The sequence below is a fragment of the Rhinolophus hipposideros genome (assembly GCF_964194185.1).
Source record: "Rhinolophus hipposideros genome assembly, chromosome: 20".
Taxonomy (NCBI): Eukaryota; Metazoa; Chordata; class Mammalia; order Chiroptera; family Rhinolophidae; genus Rhinolophus; species Rhinolophus hipposideros.
In genome coordinates, this window is record NC_138066.1 from 44267602 (window position 1) to 44289127 (window position 21526).

Sequence of the window (21526 nt, forward strand, 5' to 3'; positions counted from 1 at the left end):
GAGTTTGCTAATGCTGATTTTCAATTCAACAACCTTGGGAACTATAAACTATCTTTGCAGATGGGAGATGGATGTATTGGGAACAACCGATCATGTAGGAATAATATTTTGTATTAGGTTTTATTATTTTGAAAAGCAGAATCCTATGTCAGTTCCTTTCATTTGTTCTGCCCCTTGCTCATGGTCATGTGTTTTTAAATTTTTTTTTTCATATTTCACAACTGTGTAATAAGAATAATCAATAGCAAATCCAAAAACATCCATTACAAGTGTAATGTATTTGATTGTAAATATTTACATCTAAGGTGATGTTTCTTAATTCTAATTTTTCATAGTCCTTGAAGACTTAACATTTCTACTTAAATATGTAATTTCATAAATATTACGTGTAACTTTTTTCAACTTCTGAAGCTTATTTTTCTCACAGTAAACTTTGAGATGAGACAGGCTGCTCTGAGAATGTTGTTACTACCAAAAAAGGCAATTTTATGATTATAAGAAGTATTAGAATATTTTTAAAAACTGTCATCTATACTTAAACCAAAATATAACTTCTGCAATATATTGTTCAGCATTAAGGAGTTTTACATAATTTATATTTGTGCAGCCAGAGCATGCCTTTACCTTACATACATATTTAAAATCCATATTTTCTGACCTATATTTACCCGTCACCCCCACACACCAACCAACACACATTCACAGACCTTCACACACTCTCACCAGTAGAATTTTGAAGAAGCAGACTTGTTTTGTATTTATGAGGTTTATCTTCAGGTTTTAGGAAATATAAGTCTGGAACAAGTTTGATGGGAACCACAGCCTTTTTAAGGGAGTGATGTACCACAAACATAAAAATCTGAACTGCAAAAAAGATTAAAAGCAGAAGCAACCTGAAAGAAAAAAAAAATAATACAGCTCAAAGGCACATTAATATGTAAATCTATTTTTTAAATCTTCCTTCACACGACAATTAAAAGGTACTCATTTTTTTAAAAAAGAAAGAAAAAACTTGAAAAAGAAATCACACTTGGGAGTAGAATTTCTACTCTCTAAAATGATCTCATGACAATATTGAACAGAAAGCCAATAGTCAATGACAAAATTAAAAGTTATAAAAGTATATTTTAGATCAGAGTTACCCTGAAATTTTTATAGGGTAAATTTAATTTATGTGGGTAAATGCCCACAATTTTCATAGGGTAAAGAAGTGTTCTTTGCAATTCTTTCAAAGAACCAGACGTTATGTCACACTTACATCTCTACTCTCCTGAAGAAACTTATTTCCTGCCTACCTCTATTCTAACTATTTACTCTCATATTTTAGAAAATGTAGGATTCAAAAATATTTTAGATACAAAGAAGAAAATAAAAATACAGTGAAACTTTGAATTTTCACCCAAACCACAATTTCCATTGCTCCTCTAGAGGCAAAGCAAGATTAATATTATAGTTACAAGGAACCTCACTTGCAGCTGGCCCACTACATAATTCTATTACCCATTCAACATGCTCTTCTAGCTGGAAGGCAGATATCCTTCTATCTTATCCTGCAAAATAGCTCTACATTATATGTGATAGGTTGTCACAACAAGTGGGTAGAGTGAGCTTAGATTATCGCACTTTAGTATTTTATATTTTTTCAGAAACCCTATAATTTGTTTAAAAATCTTTCTTAAATTGCTCTAAAAATACCTAAATCAACATTTCCAAAAATATACTGCATTGAACTCCAGTTCCATAAGTTAATAGGTGTTTTAGGTTAAAAAAAATATCATGATTAAAAAATATTTGGAAACTTCAGGTTAAACAAAGTTGAAGGAATTTCTTTACCATACAACCTCTAATGTGTTTTTTATATGCTAATGAGCAACTCTCTAAAAGAGGAAATACAAGACAGACATCTCCTAAATGTATACATGGTCAAATGCATATTTGACCACAGAATACTTTTTATTATGGACTGAATGTTACCCGTCTTCCAAATTCATAGCCCTAACCCCCAATGTGACAGTATTTGGAAATGAGGCCTTTGGGAGGAAATCAGGGTTACATGAGGTCATGACTGGATTAGTGCCCTTATAAGAAGAGATACCAGAGAGCTTGCTCTCTCTTTTCCTGTGTATGCACAAAGAGATCATGTGAGGTATACAGCAAGATAGTGGCCCATCTGCGAGCCAGGAAGAGAATCCAAAACCCAACCATGCTGGTACCCTAATCTGATTTCCAACCACTAGAGCTGTGAGAAAATAAATTTCTGTTATTGAAGCCACCCAGTCTACGTTATTTTGTAATGGCAGCCCAAGCTAATTAAGAAACTTATATTGTTTTACAGGGAATATTTTATGAGAGTAGTGTTCAATTAAATAAGCTGAAACATGCTAATTTAAATAAACATTTTTCTTTAAGTAATGCTGACCTGAGAATATATTAGATACTTTATTGACATTTCTTTGATACTGAATAAATTTGGACAAAAAAGTAAATGAATTCAGCATATTTCAAACATATAACAAATCTCTTATTTTTGATTATTAATTTTCAGTTCTGTCACTGTTTTGGATCTTACAAGACACGTATATGGTATATGAAAGTATTTAATATTAATTCCAAATAATTCAACGTCTAGCACCCCATGCAATCTTGAGGGGCAAAGCTAAGTGGAAAAATTGTCATTTATATCCCAGTTCTACCAGCTATAAAGACTCCTTCACATTTCAGCTTATTCATGTATTACATAGGGATAAAATTTATTCTTCCTGCTGTTTACCTATACATGTTAGTAATAGATGCAAAATAATTATGAAATACATGAATACAAAATAAAATTTAAATACAATGACAGTAACTGAAACATTACACAATTAGAGAACATTTGTCACTCCTTCGTTTTATAAATGAGATTTTAAAAATGCTAGTTTAAAAAAGGGTAAAGCTCTAACGGTATTCAATGAAATTTACCGTTAGCATAATCTTTTCTCTGACATGTGAAATTATAGTTTTAATCAAAATTAAAAGATTATTTATATGTTTACATTTTAAAAATTAAGATAGTAAATCTAATTTGTGTCCTTAAAAAAACATTTCATCAGGCAGAAGAGTGACTATACTTACACTGATCTCACTGATTTACTTTCACGTTTCAAGGTAAGGAAATGAAACTTGGCTATTGTATACACCTGCTGTTTCCAAAGGCTCATGGTGCTTAGTCGAGAAGTCTTGGTTTCAGAAAGAATGAGTAAGCTCCGCTCCATTTCATCAAAAGACTTTGAATCTATTTCTTCGTCTAGTTGTTGCTGAGTAAATACACTATAATCTATTTGCCGAAACAAAATAAAAAGAAAATTATGGTATAGTATATTCCTTAAAAAGATGAAAACATTTTGGAAACAGGTAAATTTTAAAGAAGCAAACATTTGGCAATAAGGTAGGACAAGTGGAACTCTCGTATACTTTGGCAATATTATTAAAACTGAACAGATGCATAGCTTATAATTCAGGGAATTCTCTATTAGGTATAAAGCCAACAGAGATACATACATAAGTTCACCAAAACACATGTACAAGAATATTCTTAGCCACTACCCTATCCCAAAAAGCCATAAAATGGAAAGAACCCAATTATGTATCAACAGGTGATAAGTTGTGAAATATTCCTGTAATAAAATACTAGTATAAAACAATGAAAGTAAACTACTATACAAACACAATGTATGAATCTTACAAACATAGTATTAAGTTAAAAGAAGTCAAATGCAAGAGGCATGCTATAAGTGATTAGACCAAAAATAGACACAACTCATCAATGAGGACAGAAATCAAGTTGTTATTTTTATAACAGTAATTTAATTCAAAACAGATGAAAAATAATAAACAGGTGAAAACTGGCTTTATTGTATGATGAGAGCCATAAAAAAGGACTTCTTAGACTTATGGTAAATTTTAAAAATGAACAAACATTAAATAAAAATTTTAAGAGTGGAATGCAATGATGTATAAAATAGCGTTTACATAAAATCTGATTGTCCTGGCATCTTACCAATTCTACAGTTTAGATGAATGACTTGGTAAAATGAGTTACGTCCAATGTCTCCCTTCCCATGATACAGTGGACTGATCAATAGAAATGGGTGCTCAAATATTGTATATCACAATCTTGGTATTCAGTGAGCACCAATTTACCTTCACAGAATTTGATATATACTAACTTTTAAAAAATAAAACAATTACAATTGGCCAAACTAAAAGCAAACTGATGTTACAAGTAAATTTATTTTTTATGGTGGACTTAAAAGTACTATAGAAATATATAAATTTATTTTTTATGGTGGTCTTAAAGATACTATGGAAATACCTAAATAGAGTACACCAGTAATATCTAAATAGAGCACACCCTTCTCAGCTTTATTCCCACTGCCCAAACATTTCTAGAAACTATTTCATTACCCCAAAATATTTAGCATCACATATACAAGCACCTTTTCCATCTAATTCTCTTCCATTATCCTAATTATTATAAACATATTCACTGGTAATGAATTCTACATCTAACTTCCTGTATTTCCTCTATTCCCACACCTTTATCTCTACTCAATTTCACCAAACTGGATGTATAACCAAATTTAAGAACTGGTTCTCTCTCCAACTCCATAAGATCCAAAATTTTTATATGAACTTTCTTCTCTGACTATAGTCTGATATCATGTCCTCAAGAGAAACTTGACTTGTCTATTTTCTCCATGTTTGAGAGAAACATCCCTGTTGCCTTCACTCTCCTGACTATCACAACCACCTATCACTTTCATAAGAAGTTTCCTCAACTCACATTCTCATCTTAAACTACACACATCCAGCTTTGACCTTTACCACACCACTGAAATGGCTCCTTCAAGGTCACTGCGGGCTTCCACACTACCAAGTCCCTCACTGTCTTCCATGTTACCAAAAACATCTCTTCTGTTCTCATCTTATTCCTCATAGCAACCAGCAAATAATCGACAACTTCCTCTTTCCAAACGCACCATTTTTCTTGGCTTTTAGATCTCCTTTTTGGCTCCTTCTCAGTCAGCCCTTTTTGGCCCATCATTGCTTAGTCTCAGAGCTTGCCCCTCTACTCTTATCTATACTTGCTACCTAAGCGATTTCATCCAATCACCATTTATATCTGAGTAACTCCAGCATTTATATCTTCAGACCTAACATCATCATTTAGCTCCAACTGTGTTAATCCAACTGCCCACTGTACATCACCACTTGGATGTCTGGTAAGCACCTCAAACAATACAGCCAAAAATCATGCCTGGATTCCCTTTTTCCATAAACCTGCTCCTCACCCCTTCTCAGGAAATGGCAATTCCATTCCCAGTTCTCAAGCCAAAAGCTAGGAATTATTCTTGATTCTTCCTTTTCCATAACCCCTAACAATCCATCAACAAGTTATCACCAGTACCACTAATATAACCCAAGTCTGTTCACGTTTCCCCCTTTTCACTACCATTCTAGTTCAAGCTAAGATTAAATGTAAGTTTCCTAACTGTTCTAGCTTCCACACTTCCTTCAACAACCAGAATGCATATTTTAAAAATGCAAATCAGATCATGTTACTCCTTTGCTTTAAAACTCCTGATAGCTTCACACTGCACTAAGAAAACAAACCAAATTCTTTTCCAAATGTTCAAAGACTAAACATGATCTGGTCCCTACCTACCCCTCTGACCTCAATACGTATTACCTTCTTCTTGGCTAACTAAGCTTCATCCACGGTGCCCTTTTTTCTGTCATCAAAGACATTCAACTCATTCCTCACTTAACAACTTTGCAGTAGCAGTTTCCTTTATTTGGAAAGCTCTGCATTAAAACCTTCACTTAGTTAAGATTTTCTTCCCACCTAGGTTTCAGTTTTAATATCAACAGAGTCCTCCTTAAAGATATAATCTAAGTTATTTGCCTCCCAAGACCACCTCATTTTTTCCTTCATAACTCCTATCAGTAAATATTTCAGTTATCTTTTTTCCTTTTTGTCCAACATCTTAGCGAAACTGCAGTCGCCGCTGCTGTCCGCACTTCGCCATGCCGCCCAAAGACAAGAAGAAGAAAGATGCTGGAAAGTCGGCCAAGACAGACAGACCCAGTGAACAAATCTGAAGGCAAGGCCAAAAAGAAGAAGTGGTCCAAAGGCAAAGTTCGGGACAAGCTCAATAACGTAGTCTTGTTTGACAAAGCGACATATGACAAACTCTGTAAGGAAGTTCCCAACTATAAGCTTATTAAGGCCAGCTGTTGTCTCTGAGAGACTGAAGATCCACAGTTCCTTGGCCAGGGCAGCCCTTCAGGAGCTCCTTAGTAAAGGACTTATTCAATTAGTTTCAAAGCACTGAGCTCAAGTAATTTACACCAGAAACACCAAGGGTGGGGATGCCCCAGCTGCTGGTGAAGATGCATGAAGAACAGGTCCCACCAAGTGTACGTTTTGAAAAATAAAACTTTATTAAATCAAATCAAAAAAAATATTTCAGTTATTTATTTACCTGTTTATTGCAGCCCTTTCTTCCCCTAAATATATATTTCACATTTATATAATTATTTGTCTTATTCACCATCTGTCTGGTTAATTACCTAAAATGTTTTGTTAGTTTTGTTTTTACCTGCTTGGTCAATTTCTGCTTCAACTTCTAGCTTTAAGAATACATCTTCCAAAGTTGTCATGGAAACACCATAAGAAATAACACCCAAACTTGAATGAGTGTCTAGAGCAGAAAATAAACCTGAAAGGAAAATACGAAAGAATGTTGTGTATCACGAATTATTTTAAAATAGCCTTTAGAAATAGGATATGACTAAATTTACTCTGCTAGCACAGTGGTTCTCCAAATTTTTGGTCTCAGGACCTTTTTAACATTCTTACAAATTGCTAAGGACCCCAAAAATGTTTGCTTATGGAAAAATATCTACTAGATATTTATCATATTATAAATTAAAACTAAGAAGTAATTTAGACAGAATGTAAAACAGGGGAACATTAAGTTGGCATATGTACTTCAAGCCAGTTAATGATTCCTTTTCATTTCTCAAAAGAAACCAACTGAACTAACATAAAAATTTTATGTCTAATTATGAGATAAATGCTATGGGAATTCTACGCAACATATGTATATCAGTAACATCCTTTTGGTTATTAAGAGATCTCTAAACAGACAAAGGAGACTGAGTCTGAGTTCCTCGTTACAAAGCAGAAAACTAATACCGTAATTAAAATAATTGAAGGGTTTACCATATAACCACATATTTCACTATGGTATCATGAAACTAAAAAAGAACTTGGGGACATATACAAACAATTATACGTGTGTGTGTGTGTGTATATGTTTATGTATACACACAAATACGTGTGTATGTATATGCGTGTGTATATATGTATGTGTATATACAGTATGTGTATGTGTATATACATGAATACACACACATATATACATAAATCTTATTCCCAGGAGGCCTGCAAGCAAATGGAGTATTTTCTTTCTTTGACAACAAAACAAACACAATTATTTATTCAAGTTAACATATTAGTTACAGTTTCTTGAGTGCTGTCTATAAAAAAAGAAACATGTTGGCTTGTAGTATTTCTGATTTTCCTAAAGCAAAATAAAGCAGAAATGGAACATTAACTCTGGCAACCTGAGAGCATGTAAATAATACACAGAAAAGAAAACAAAGTTAAGAAAACCTATTCCAGTTGTAAGATCCTGGTTCAACAACCAAGAAACTGAAACTTGGTAATACCTGAAAATTTGTCCATGTCCTTGAAAGGCAAGCTATACACAAGTTGTTGGTCATTCTGTTGTAATAAAGTAGCTCCAGGTATATGTTGTTTAACCAGAGAAGAAAGACAATCTGTGGCACAATATTGGTCTATGTACATGCTAGAGAAAACCAAAAATTATTTTTTATGATTACTCAGTAAACAACCAAAAGTAAATTCTAAATGCGTTAAGTTAAAGTGAGTGCCATAAAAAATGACCAAAACACATTATGACAAGCCCTAAATTTAATAACTGTAGGTCAAGAATATAGAACCAATAAAGAATAGATACCTCAGGCGGTAGCCAATCCCCCATTTACTTTTGAGAAACAAGGAAGAACCAACACATTTCAACATTCCTTGTGATATGACGGCTTTCCTATCTGCAAACAAAGATTTGCATTTCAATTTTTAAGTTAGTAATAGCATTAATAACTGGCATTTATATTTTATGAATTACCATAGAAGACATCAATGTATTACCTCATTGAATTATCATAACAACCTTATGAGGAAGGTAGTACATTATCATCACCTGTTTTTTCAGATGAGCACACTGAAGCAATGAAAAATATATAGCTTGCCCACGTTTCACATAACTATTAAACGACGAAGACAGGAATTGTATCGAGGCAGAATAACTCTCAAGTCTACTTTCCCAATACTGCTCCAAATATCTCAGACTCTCCCTAAAAGACTTACTAATGCAAGCACTTTCATTATTTCCTTTATAACCAAAGGTAAAAACAATTGCAAAAAAGCAACGAAAACAAAATGTTAGTTGTTTTTTTTAAACAAAGATACTGCTAATCATATGAATGACATGCCCAATTTATTAGATTATAAACAGAAAGGTGCTCTACAATTTCAAACTCTTGGATCTTGTCACAGTTATTAAAAATCATGTGTTGGCTTAAAGCTGAATTTTTTATACATGTGTGTTTAGATTTGTGTAGAAAACAGTTAACGTAGCAGGCCTGCGACTGTTATTCTTAGAAAGGCCTGCTTACAAGGTTGGCCCTTGACTGGTATCTGGAAACCTAGATTTTAGGAGTGTTCTAGAACAGATAAGGATGGCTCACTCTACCGAAACTGTACAATGTAAATTATATTTCACATCTGCTTTCCTTCTGGGGGTCTGGGAGTATATGCTAGGCAGAGGGTGCCTACAAGACCAGCGCCCAGTGAAAACCGTGGGCACTGAGTTTCTAATGAGCTCCTGTAGTATGCAACATTTCGTAAATGTTGTTAACAAGTCATTGCTGGAGAAAAGCAGCACATCCTCTGTGACTCCATTGGGAGAGGATTCTTGGAAGCGTGTGTCTGGTTTCCTCCAGACTTCGTCCTGTGTACCTTTTCTCTTTGCTGATTTTGCTTTATACCTTTTGGTGTCACTGCAGTAACTCATACCCATGAGTGAGACTATGCTGAGTCCTAAGAATTCTCCTAGTAAACGACTGAACCTTGACTAGTCTGAGGGCCTCCCCGACACAAAAATAAGTAGTTTTTTAAAAAATTTAATAACTTTTTTGTTAAGAGCACCACGCTTCTTTGTTCCTCAGGACATCTCTATGTCCAATCTCCCATTTGGCCCCGTGACCTTATCTTTCAAAACTAAAGTAAAAATCTCACCAGCAAGAATGTCAGCCTCATCCATGAAATGAGTACTAAACACTATCACCCGATTAGATTTTCTGTATTTTAGAAGATTCCAAACAATATGACGAGAACAGGGATCCATTCCAGCTGTTGGTTCATCCAACAATAGTATCTGTGTGAAAAGAGGTAGAGAAGGGCAGGGAATCCTCAGGAAAACCAAAGTATATAAAATTTATGTGGACTGAAAAGCTTCTCCATTTCAAGTTATTATTTCCACTCAGAAATCTATTAGATGTGAGTTTTTCACTCAAGTCAGCACAGAAATTAGAAATTATCATTTTGGCATGTAAATTTTCTTAGTTTAATTTTAAAAGACTAATGTCTGTAATATATGACATAACTGTAATAACAATCAGATAAATAAAAAACATTAAGTATATTGCTTTATCCGAACAATTAAATGTTCTAAATATAACAATTGCTTGTTAGAAAAATACATCCTATCTTAGTTCAAGGAAAGCAACTTAAGACTATTTTTAATTTCCAAAACATGATGATGGGGGTTTGAAGGAAGATAAATTAACATAAAGCCAGAACACAGTCATCCCCAAGCTGCAGTGGCAAGGGGAAAAGTAACAGGATGGTGAGGACCAATGGGGTTCCTAGCTACAAGCACGCCTAGGAGCTTCCTAGCACTTTGCAAAGCATTTTATCAGGTGGTTCTGTTTCTACAGGACAGAGAACAGCACAAGAAGATGTACATACGAAAATTAAATCAGGAAAACAAATGCTGAACTATTCCTTTGATTTTGTTCTATTTTAAAAAGTATTACAAACTATTACAAATATATAGAAAACTATAGAGAATAATAGAATACTGTTAAAGCCACCACTGAAATTTAATAAATTATATTTTTGGCCATATTTTCTTCAGATCTTTTTTTAAAGAAATAAAACACTGCACATGTAACTAAATAGAAAGGCCATCCTTTCTATTCCCCTTCCTAAAGGGGATCACTACCATAAAGATATTATATTGCTTTCTGACTTCAGTTTTAAGACCTTATTACTATAATTACATCCATACCTTATAGTGTTTTAAGTATGTTTAAACTTCACATAATGTGTATATGTATATATATATATACATATATATATATGTATATATATACATATTTCTACAACCTACTTTTTATTTAAAATAATTTAAAATTATCTCATCAGTGACACTAATATTTGTTTACCTTTGGATTCCCAAGAACAGCAATTCCTAAAGACAGTTTTCTTTTTTGACCACCACTTAACTTTTTAGCTTGATTATCTTTGATAGCCTGCATGTCCAAATCCAGTAAAACCTTCTGCACCTGTAAAAGTGTGAACGTCATTCTTTAAACATCATTTACATAATTCTCAATATTAGTTTTTAAGCATTCCAGTATATCAACTTCAAAAATGTTCTTTTAGTACAGAATTTAATTTTGACATATATTCATACTAATTTTGAAGTAACAGATAATAAGATTCCTGATGGAAAGGTATGTTTTACTTTTGTGTGACTTCCTGGGTAGTGGGAAAGGGATCAGTGCGAAGGCTCTGTGGTGGGGATAGGAGTATGTGAAAGGAAAAGGAAGAAAAGAAACACCCATATTGAGACTAGTGCCCTCCAGATTAAACAAGGACAATTTAATATGTGCAAAAACTTTTACTCAAAATTCTATCTAATTCTTTTAATGATTTTCCATTTACTGACTCAGAACAGGTTTTGTATTTATATTTTCAAGCATAGTTTTATTACGCAAACTATTACAAAAGGCTATTAATTTAGAGAGAATAAAGATTTCAGTATGAATAACCTACTTCTTGTATTATATTATTAGCTGGTATTCCTTTGATTGAAGCCAAAATGGATAAGTTTTCTTCTACTGTCAGAACATCAAAATGTATATCTAACTGTGGGCAGATGCCAACCATTTTTCTTGCTTCAAACATTTCATCTATTTCTGAGACGCTGTGTCCATATATAGATGCAGACCCTAAAACCAAAATATGTATTTAAATTTATACTAAATATTAAACTGTATACATGCTTTAATATAGGTATACTAATAAGTCAGTTAGTTAGTTGTATGTAATAGACATAAAGTAAGAATTATAAATTTGGAAGCTACAATCCTCATTTCCATACTATTGGCTATTTGCTTCCAATCTCATTTTCCCTCATTTTCAGGACATATCACATAGTGGAAAGAGCAAGGAACCAGAAGCTTAGTTGGTGCATTATTTACATTTATATTCCAATAACAATTTTCCTCATTTCCAGGCATTATGCAATAGTGGAAAGAACAAAGGTAAAAATATTCCCCGACCTAGCAGTATAATCTTAAGAAAACACTTAATCTGCATTCTAGCTTTTCTCTTATGTAAACACTAGTATACCCCACTTAAGAATTGTTAAATCAATGTGATAATATATGGAGAATCATAACAAAACTTATACAGTCTTATATACATATATGATATTAATACTACCATCAAAGAGTGACACAATTATGGATAAACAACAAAATAAAAATAATTTTAAAAGTTAAACTAATTTAAAAAGATGCACATTCAATACATGGAAATTTGGCTTTTTCTTACAGTAAAATATACTGCTGTTCTGGTCATTGTGAAAATACGGAACTGTCATACTGAATTCTCACCTATAGGAAAACCTCATGTAACAATTATGTTTCAGATATTGTTCTTAATACATTATTTTAAGAGATAGTATTGACATTTATCATTCCATCATTTGCACTATTGCTGCATACTCAGAAATCTATTTTCTCAACCTGAAATGTCTACAGGTCTCATCTAATATCCAATTAATTACTTATTTATTCTTCCTTGAAAATAAAAAGTAAACACATGCACACAAAATACCTGATAAAACAGATACAAAATTCGATCCTTTTCACTTTATTAAACATGATCGAATCACTTTATTTTCTATTGAAAACCAAACGTGTGTAATCAAAAAAAAAGAGAGAAAACACCTTTATAGACATAGAAATTGGTCCCAAATCACTGACAAAAATCAATCTGTATATAGTTCAAGGTAATTATATTGTGATACCTTAGTTAATAACACTAATAAAAGAAGAGATTTTTTTAAGTCAGAAAACTCACCATCAGAAGGTGGGCATAGTCCACAAAGAATATTCATCAATGTACTCTTGCCTGTTCCACTGTGGCCAAGTAATGCCGTAATCTGACCCTCATATATATCAAATGACAAATCTAGTTCAGGAAAGGAGAATTTTCAAATATAACTTTTATTTATTTTGGGCTATACAAGATAATTCATAATAATTGAGCAACCTTGAAATAAATCAATAAATTTAAAAGACAGATTTAAAGTTACCAGCATACTTAAGAGCATATTTAATATTATAGCGTAATAATTCTTTGCCATAGTCAATGGTATGAACAATAAGTAATAAACTTTTATTTTTTTGTTACACTAACAGATTTAGAAGATGCACAAAATATTGGTGGAAAGGTTCTATATACCCACTTTTGGGAATTTCCAAGGGATTTAAAACAGAGAAACCAACAAAAATTTGTTCCCAGTATTGTTCCCAAGGGTGTTTACAGGCATGTTAAATATGCTGGCAAAAACCTAGAAATTAACCAACAGCATGGTAATGGCTAAGCAAATGCTTGAAAAGTTCAATTTAAATTGAAAGAATGGAATAAAGAAATGTTGCTGGATAGATGCGTCAACGACTGAAGGAAGACAGGAGACAGAGATCTGAAAACCCAGCTTTATAACCCTTGATTTGATGAAGGTGATCTGGGATTTAGTATCCCTAGAGCTGTAGGCCAGAAGTTAAAGTAAATCCTCTCAGGAAGATTACATTTTCCAGAGCACCAAATAATCTCTACCATGATTCATATACAATATGTAACACTCAGCCAAAAATAACCAGGCAGGAGAAAGCAAGTTAAAACCAAAAGCCAATAAATAAGACAGGTAATAGAAATAGACCTAGAGGAGATGTAGATATTAGCACCATATGACAAGATTTAAAAACCATTATGCTATCATGTTCACAAGAGAATGTTGGTAAAGAGCTAAAACCTATATAAAAGAACCAAGAGGAAAAATAAAAACGACAAAAGTGAAAAAGATTTCAATAGTTTATCAGCAGATTAGACCCAATTATAGAGAAAATTAGTGAACAAGTCAGAAGAAAACACCTACATTAGAGCACAGAGACAAAAGTATAAACATTCAGGAGAGAATAAAAGACAGATGGAATAAAATGAAAAGTCACAGCATGTAATAGTAAACCTAGAGGGAGCAAAAAAAGAAAATAGGACAGAAGCAATATTGAAAAATGGCTGAGAATTTTCTAAACCAGAAGACAGCAAGATATAGATTCAAGAAGCACTACAGAACCAAAGCAGAATAAATGTAAAAATAAACAAATCACCAAGGCATATTATGGTAAAACTACTGAAAACCAAAAACAAACAGATCTTAGATCAACAGCATTAGTTATTGGGTAAATGCAAATTAAAACCACATTAACATATAATTATACCCTACCAGAATAGCTAAAGTTAAAAGAACTGAAAATATCAAAGGTTGGTGCGGATACGGAGCAATTGGAACTGTCATACATTACTGGTCACAGTGAAAAAGGATACTAACTTTAGAAAACTGTTCAAAGAACTACTAAAGCTAAACATATGACCCAGCAACTCTACTCGAGTTCTACTCATGACCTAGCAATTCTGCTCAAGTACAGTCATGCACCACTGCCATACATTCTGAGAAACTCAGGTTATTTCATAGTTGTGTAAACATTACAGAGTGTACTTAGACAAAGAGCTATACTTTTATACAACTGGCAGCTCAGTAGGTTTGTTTACACCAGCATCACCACAAATAAGTGAGTAATGTTTGCGCTACAACGTCACAATGGCTATGACATCACTAGGTTATAGTAAGTTTTCAGCTCCATTAAAATCTTATGGGACCACCTTCATGTATGTAGTCAATTGCTGACCAAAACATTGTTGTGTGGCACACGATTATATTAAGAAAAAATAAACCACTGTATACTTATACAAAAGAAAACTAGACAGGAATGATAAAGAACAAAGTACTATGACAGAAAGCAACATGGATGAATTTCTTTGACTGAGTGAAAGAAGCCAGACATTAAAGAGAACATTCTATATAATCCCACTGATGGGAAATTCAATAGGCAAAACTAATTCACAGTGATAGAGCTCAGAATAGCGGCTATGTCTAGGGGAGGATGGTACTGACAGCAAAGGGGCATAAGTAAAACTTTAGAGTGTTACAAATGTTCTCTATCTTCACCTAGATAGTGGTTATATGGCTGCATACATCTGTAAAAGATTTATCAAGATGTACCCTAGGAATTTTTGTGTTTTATTAAATGTAAGTTATAATACAAGAAAATTAAAAAGCTAAAAATGTTCAACCAAATAGGCAAGAGAGGTACAGAAAAAAAAACAGGACAGGTGAGACAAACAGTAACAAAGTAATAAGATGGAGGATTAAAATTCAAGCATAACAATAATCTCATTCAATAAAATGAACTAAACATTCCAATTAAAAGAAAAAGATTTTCAGATCAGATTTTGAAACTGTAATAAAAACTATACAGGTCTTAATACAGACAATTTCAAAAACAGACTGAAAGAAAGAAAAAGGGTGGGAAAACATATCCTATTAATAACCTAAAGGAAGCTCTAACTCTAAATTTGTAGGTATCCAACTGCATGGTCTAAAAAATATGTAAAGGAAAACAATGACAGAAATACAAAGAAAATAGACAAATTCACAATTATAGTTGAAGATTCTTACTTTTTATTTATCTCTCTCAATAAAGAAAAGCACTTCCACAAAAAATAAAGCAGCAAACATACAGAAGATTTCAAAAACACAATTAACCAGCGTGACCTGATATGGAACACAATAAACAACTGCAGTACATATGTTTTGTACAAATGTACACAGAACATGTATAAAAACTGACCATATTCCAGGTCATCAAATCTCAGTAAATTTCAAACAGCTAAAATAAAATCATAAGACTATGTTCTCTGACTACAGTGGAATTAAGTTCGAAATCTGTAACAAAAAAGATAAATCACCATATAGTTAAAAATCAAAACATAAATAACACAAAGAAAAAAATCATAATAAAACTTTAAAATATTTAAAACTAAATAATGAAAACAACCTGTCAAGATTTATGCAATGCAGCTACAGCCATGCTTAGAGGAAAATGTATATATTTAAAATGCTTCATTATAAGATGATCTATGCATCTATGTCAAAAAATGTAGGGGGAAAAAAACATTTAAATGTAGAAGTAGAAACAAGAAAACAAGAGAAAAAATCAAAAACAAATATTAATAGAAAGGATCAAGAAAACCAAAAGTTGGTTCTTTAAAAAGATTTTTTTTAACCTAATAAACTGCTAACGAAGAAAAAAAGTTCAAATAACAAACCTCAGGAATAAAAATGGGGAGATCACTATAGGTCCTATAGACCTTAATATGAAAATACTTTGGACAAGTTTTTGGCAATAAATTTGAAAATAATAAAATGAAAGCTATCTAGAAAACTCAATATATGTTAGGTCAGTGGTTCTGAAGCAGGGGTTGATGGGGTTAATATACCCCCTCCACTACACACCCCACCCACGGGGACATTTGGCAAGGCCTGAAGACAGTTTTGGTTGTCCCAACCAGGGACGAGGGAGGCTGCTATGGATATACAGTCGGCAGAGACCAGGGATGCTGCTTATGATGTTAATTTCATGTGTCAATTTGGCTAGAGCTATGACACCCAGTTGTTTGGTTAGACACGTTGCTGTGAAGGTTTTTTATAGACGTGAGTAACACTTACAATCAGTTGATTTTAAGGAGATGACCCACAATACTACTAGTGAAACTCATCCAATCAATTTAAGGCCTGAAGAGCAAAAACAGATTTCTTGAAGGAGAAATTCTGCCTCTATGCTGTTCTATGCTGTTGTGTAGATTTCCTCTGAAATCCTCTGAAATTCTGCCTCTATGCTAAATCTATGCTGTTGCGTAGACTTCCTCTGAAATCTGCTTGAGTTTCCAGTCTCAGGCTGGAATGAATTTTGGACTGAAGACTGCAACTTCAACTCTTGCCTGAGTTTCCAGGCTGCCAGCCTGCCCTACAAATTTCAGACTTGCCAGGCACCACAGTCATGTGAACCAATTCTTTAAAAATAATCTCCCTCTTCCCTCCCGCTCTGTATGTGTGTATACGTGTATATATTCTACTGGTTCTGAAGAACCCTGACACATTGCTATACATTCTACAATTCTCAGGACAGCCCCCCCACAAAACAGAATCATTAGGCCCAAAATATCAGTAGTGCCAAGGTTGAAAAACCTTGTGTTTAGGCCAAAAGAAAAAAAGTAAGTAACAGGTATACACATGCATAATAAAATGAAAAAGGACATAGACTTGTTCAAATAGTTAAATATTTTTCACCTTAATAAAAATTTATTTTTTGCTTTTATTACTTTACGTTAGTTTTATTACGAATATTAGTCACATAAAGGAAAAAGAAAAATTTGTGGTAAATTTAAATTTCCCACAAACTATACAAATTGTTTTTCCATTTGTACTTTAATACTATGGACTGAATACTAGCAAAGCTACTTACTTCTCAAAGCCTCCACATTTTCACCTTTCTTCCTATATGTCTTCTGAATACCATTGATTCTGAAAAACACCATTTTCTACTTTAAGTATTTAAAGCAATGTATAAATGTGTTTCCATGTAGAGTATTTTTATCAAATATGTAATTTTTATTTGAATAATAATAAAGTACCTCCTACTAAAACAATTAACCAGAGCTGACAATAATTATAAAAGTATTTTAAAGAAACTACAAGAGAAAAATATAGTATTTCTCTCCATTTTACATGTTATTATTCATTTTTCATGAGCCAAACCAAATTCTAAAAACAACGTGAAGCATGTAACTCAAGCAATTTATAGATTACTTTTCATCTTTGATACTTTTCTGTTTGCAGTTAATGAAATACTGTTCAATCAGTTAAGGGAGGTTAAAAACCAAATGTCATTTCACATCAGCACACATTTCAAACTGTCCATAAATGTGAAGCCGTTTTCTCATTCCACTTCAAACGTTTTACACAATTTTTTAAAGTAATGGTTTTATTAACCAGTTTGAATTTTCTCTTTGAGAAGGCAGACCATTGGTCTTCTAATTACATCCTAAGTATCTTGACTCTCCCTAGCTTTTATACATTTTTCTTCAGTTTAAAGACAAATTATGCTTCACTTTTTCTTTCACTTTTCTTTTCTCTTTCTTGTTATTATTTAATTTGATTTTGACTAATCTAGCAAGGCACAGTGATTAATTTCTTTGGTTCTTAGAAATTAAACTGATATTCTAATTATGTCACAATAACTAAGCGTCTATGAAATTAGCAAAGGACAATTTAATGTGTTGTATAACTTAAGACAAAGCATCCTGAATAAAATTATAAAGTTAATATTTATTGTTTTAAGCTATAACAATGGAGAAAGTTTAAAACAGCTTAATTGTGTAAACACTAGGTTTTGTTACTTTAAAACTGTTTCACTGAGTTATAAAATTTCAAACCTAGCAGCAATCTTCTTCTAAATGGTTGCCAAGAAAATAATTTAAAAAAGAAGTAGCCCCTATTAATACTGTGCCTTCAAAAAACAGGAAATGTGTACTAAATCTAAGATACCATACTTACATATGTTATTTAAAAGATAGGATTTAAATGTGGCATATTCCATCAGCTGTTCTTATACCTAAATTGTCAGATTAAATCGTACCTTATAGCTTCTTTTCCTATAAATTCTGAAGAAACGGACTCAACAATTTCACTAAAAGTAACATTCCCATTAACATTGCCCTCTGATAACTCCTTATAATTTCTTTTGTTCTTTGACCAATATGAGGGCTTCAGAAAATATAAAGACGATCTCCGTAAGCCAAATTCCCCTGAAAAATAGAAATCTGAGTTATCATAACAAATTATTTCTGAAAATGAGTTTTTAAATCATAACGGCAGTACATAAAACATGTAACCTAGATCTAAAGTTTAGATATAAAGTACTAAATCAATATTGTGCAAAAAATAAAAGTTTTATTGACAAATAATTCAGTTCATAAATACAACAGTTTCAGAGTTGCTGAGAGTGCGTGGGAATGTAAAGGCAAGCAAAGAACATTTTCTGCCCTAAAGGAACTTACATATTTATGAGTACGCATATATACCAAGTGGCTAAAACACAATGCAGAACATGAGACATGTCACGCATAATGCTAATAAGAGTTCAGAAGAGCAAAAGTTTATATCTGGATAGGGAATATATCCTGAAGGCTGGAATGAGTGTCATCTTAGACAGTCTCTGAAAACAGGCAGTATTTAGAAAAGTGGATATAGTTCATAGAGAAGACTTTTTAGAATTAGGAGAGTAACACAGAAACAGGACAGACATAGGACTTAGATATGATAGATAGCAAAGGTTGCCTACATAACATGTATCCATTTTCTCCTCTTCAGAAAAATTGACACTCTCCATTTTTTTAAATATCCACTATGCTTCCAAATGGCCACGTTTCAAAGGGATCAGATCCCATTACAAAGAAGGTTCTAATCGATCTAATCAGTCCTTGGCAGGCTCTGGCAACTGTTACTGTTCCTACCATAAGCATGTAACCAATCAGACAGAAGCAAAGGGCTGGATTCAGGGAAAGGTTCACCCTCCCTCTTCCACTGGATATGAACAAAGAAGCAATGCATCCTGCAACCACGAGGAGAGGAAATCTGCCAGACTCTGGGACAAAGATGGCAAAAGCAGGGACAAAGTGGGTCACTGATGACATAGTTGAGCAAGTCAACCAGCTTGGCGTCCATCCTATTTCTGGACCTCCTTTTAGGTAAAACAATTGATTTCATCCTTGTTTAAGCCAATTAGAAAGATTTTATGTTATGAGTAGCTAAAAACAATCTGAAACACTGGAAATGTGTTTAAATATGTAAATAGGACCATACAAATAAATATTAAATACAGTAAAGAGGAGGAGAGTGACAAGGAGAGATTAAATATGTAAAAGTATTGTGCAGGACATTACTGTATAACGAGTTTCTGTTTAATTCACCAGGATGTGCCCAGCAAGGTTTTTGACCAGGTGATTAACTTGATTAAACAGAAAGAAAGACTTGAGGTAGGTAATTAGGTATTGCAATGGTCTAGACTAGTGCTGCCCAATACAACTTTCTGCAATGACTGAAATGTCCTATATCTGTACTGTACCATATGTTAACAGCCATATGTGGCTACTGAGCACCAGGGGTATGGTTTGTGCTATTGAGGAAATGAATTGTTAATTTATTCAATTCCAATTAATTAAATTTTAAAAGCCACATGTGTCTAGTAGTTACCATAGAATAACACAGTGCAGGTCTAGAACACAGACAAAAGTAATGAGGAACTCAAGGGGTAAAGTAAAAGGGGTACTGGATACCTAATATTTTGAATCTACAAAAGTTTGCTATAGATGCAAGATAGGAGATTAGGGGACGAGTAGAAGATACAAAATTGCTTAATAGTTTCCGAACTTAAAGGGTAAAATAATGAAACACTTTAGCCGAAAAAGACTTGAGACTTGACGTAGGGAAGGATCAAATTAAGAAGTTCAGTTAGGGACTTAAGGTTTTCAAAACAAACTGCTCTCTTTTTATACAACCTCCTATGTTCACTAGTTAAGACATGGGTATGAAGTATACTTATTTAAAATTAAATTAAAAGTTTAATAATGAATCTGACTTGGGTACTCTGGCTGGGAAAAAATTAAGTTGACCCTATGTGGGCAAAAAAACTAAAAATCTTTCAAGTTAAATCTAGTAACTATCTGCATACCTGGAATGACTTGGTCAAGATAAACAGCCAAGAGGAGATAGAATATACTATTAAGTGCTAGCATGATGATAGTAATAATTAGAGGATATGGGCCTTCAATCAAATTAGAAAATAAAACACCTTCATTAAAATCTTCCAAATGCATGACCTGAAAAACAGAAACACCAACTTTATTATACAAAAATAATAAAAATAAGCAAAAGCTAACGCTACCTAGTTACTCACTGCATCTACAGTGATAGTACCGAACCTGGGCCTTTTAACAGATGAAACAGTCTACCAAATTAGCAATGTTAGTTTATAAGGAAAACAATTAAGAACTTTATCAAACTATACATTTATCACAACAATCCCTTTCAATCATGTTTTTAATGCTGTGTTTCTAAAACTAGTATACATCCACTCCTGGGGCATCTAATTCTAATGCAATGATTATCAAATGAAATAAAAATAAAGTATGATGTTAATACCAATTAATGCAAACAAAAGGGTTATGGTCCACACAGAAGTCAAACAAACTAATCATTAGAGGATAAATTATGGTCAGCATCTTTTAAATACTGAAAAGGGAGTAGGTACTATAATTAATTAACATAATTACTAACACAATTATTAAATTATTCATAGTAGATATATGTGATACAGCAGAAAGAAATGTGCTAGAGGTTGAAGCCTCATTTAGATCCCAGACCTGCCATTAAGTGAGTAAACTTGAATTATATCATTTTGGATTTCGGTCTCCTCATCTATAAAATGAAGGAGATGAATGAAATGACACTGAAAGCCCCTTACACTTACAACAAAAACCTATTAATCTATTATTTTACCTTCCTAAGTGAAGGGGAATCAGTGGACTCCCAAAATATGTAACAACAGCTGTTAGGTGTGAAGTAATTAAAATTCCTTTAACTCAATATTTATAAACAAGCTATCTTAAGTCTCACAAATCAGAAAATTCTATCCAGCCAACATGAATAATCTTTTACACTAATTACATTTTTTCTTTCTATATTAACCCAATTTATGTTGTTACATAAAGTAGTTTCTTAGAAGAATATTTCCCTTAGAACCTAATTCCCCTGTAAAGAGTAACAAAAATCAAATTCATAAATTTAAATATTATGCA

The 21526-nt window shown here is 32.9% G+C and overlaps 1 protein-coding gene and 1 pseudogene across 3 annotated transcripts in view; one reads left to right on the forward strand and one right to left on the reverse strand.

Moving 5' to 3' along the window:
• Positions 1-21526, reverse strand: part of ABCA5 (ATP binding cassette subfamily A member 5) — a 61565-nt gene that overhangs the window by 25627 nt on the left and 14412 nt on the right. For both annotated transcript variants that reach the window (XM_081029057.1, XM_081029058.1), the window contains 12 exons: positions 20401-20548; positions 18307-18475; positions 17134-17192; positions 12569-12679; positions 11255-11430; positions 10642-10761; positions 9431-9569; positions 8091-8181; positions 7780-7919; positions 6645-6764; positions 3115-3316; positions 724-893 (listed from right to left, as the gene is read on the reverse strand). In XM_081029057.1, the coding sequence (XP_080885183.1) occupies positions 724-893; positions 3115-3316; positions 6645-6764; positions 7780-7919; positions 8091-8181; positions 9431-9569; positions 10642-10761; positions 11255-11430; positions 12569-12679; positions 17134-17192; positions 18307-18475; positions 20401-20548 (1645 nt within the window). The remainder of the gene's footprint in view (positions 1-723; positions 894-3114; positions 3317-6644; positions 6765-7779; positions 7920-8090; positions 8182-9430; positions 9570-10641; positions 10762-11254; positions 11431-12568; positions 12680-17133; positions 17193-18306; positions 18476-20400; positions 20549-21526) is intronic.
• On the forward strand, positions 6070-6443 carry LOC308488847 (small ribosomal subunit protein eS25-like; annotated as a pseudogene). Its single transcript has one exon. The product of its transcript is annotated as a small ribosomal subunit protein eS25-like (transcript).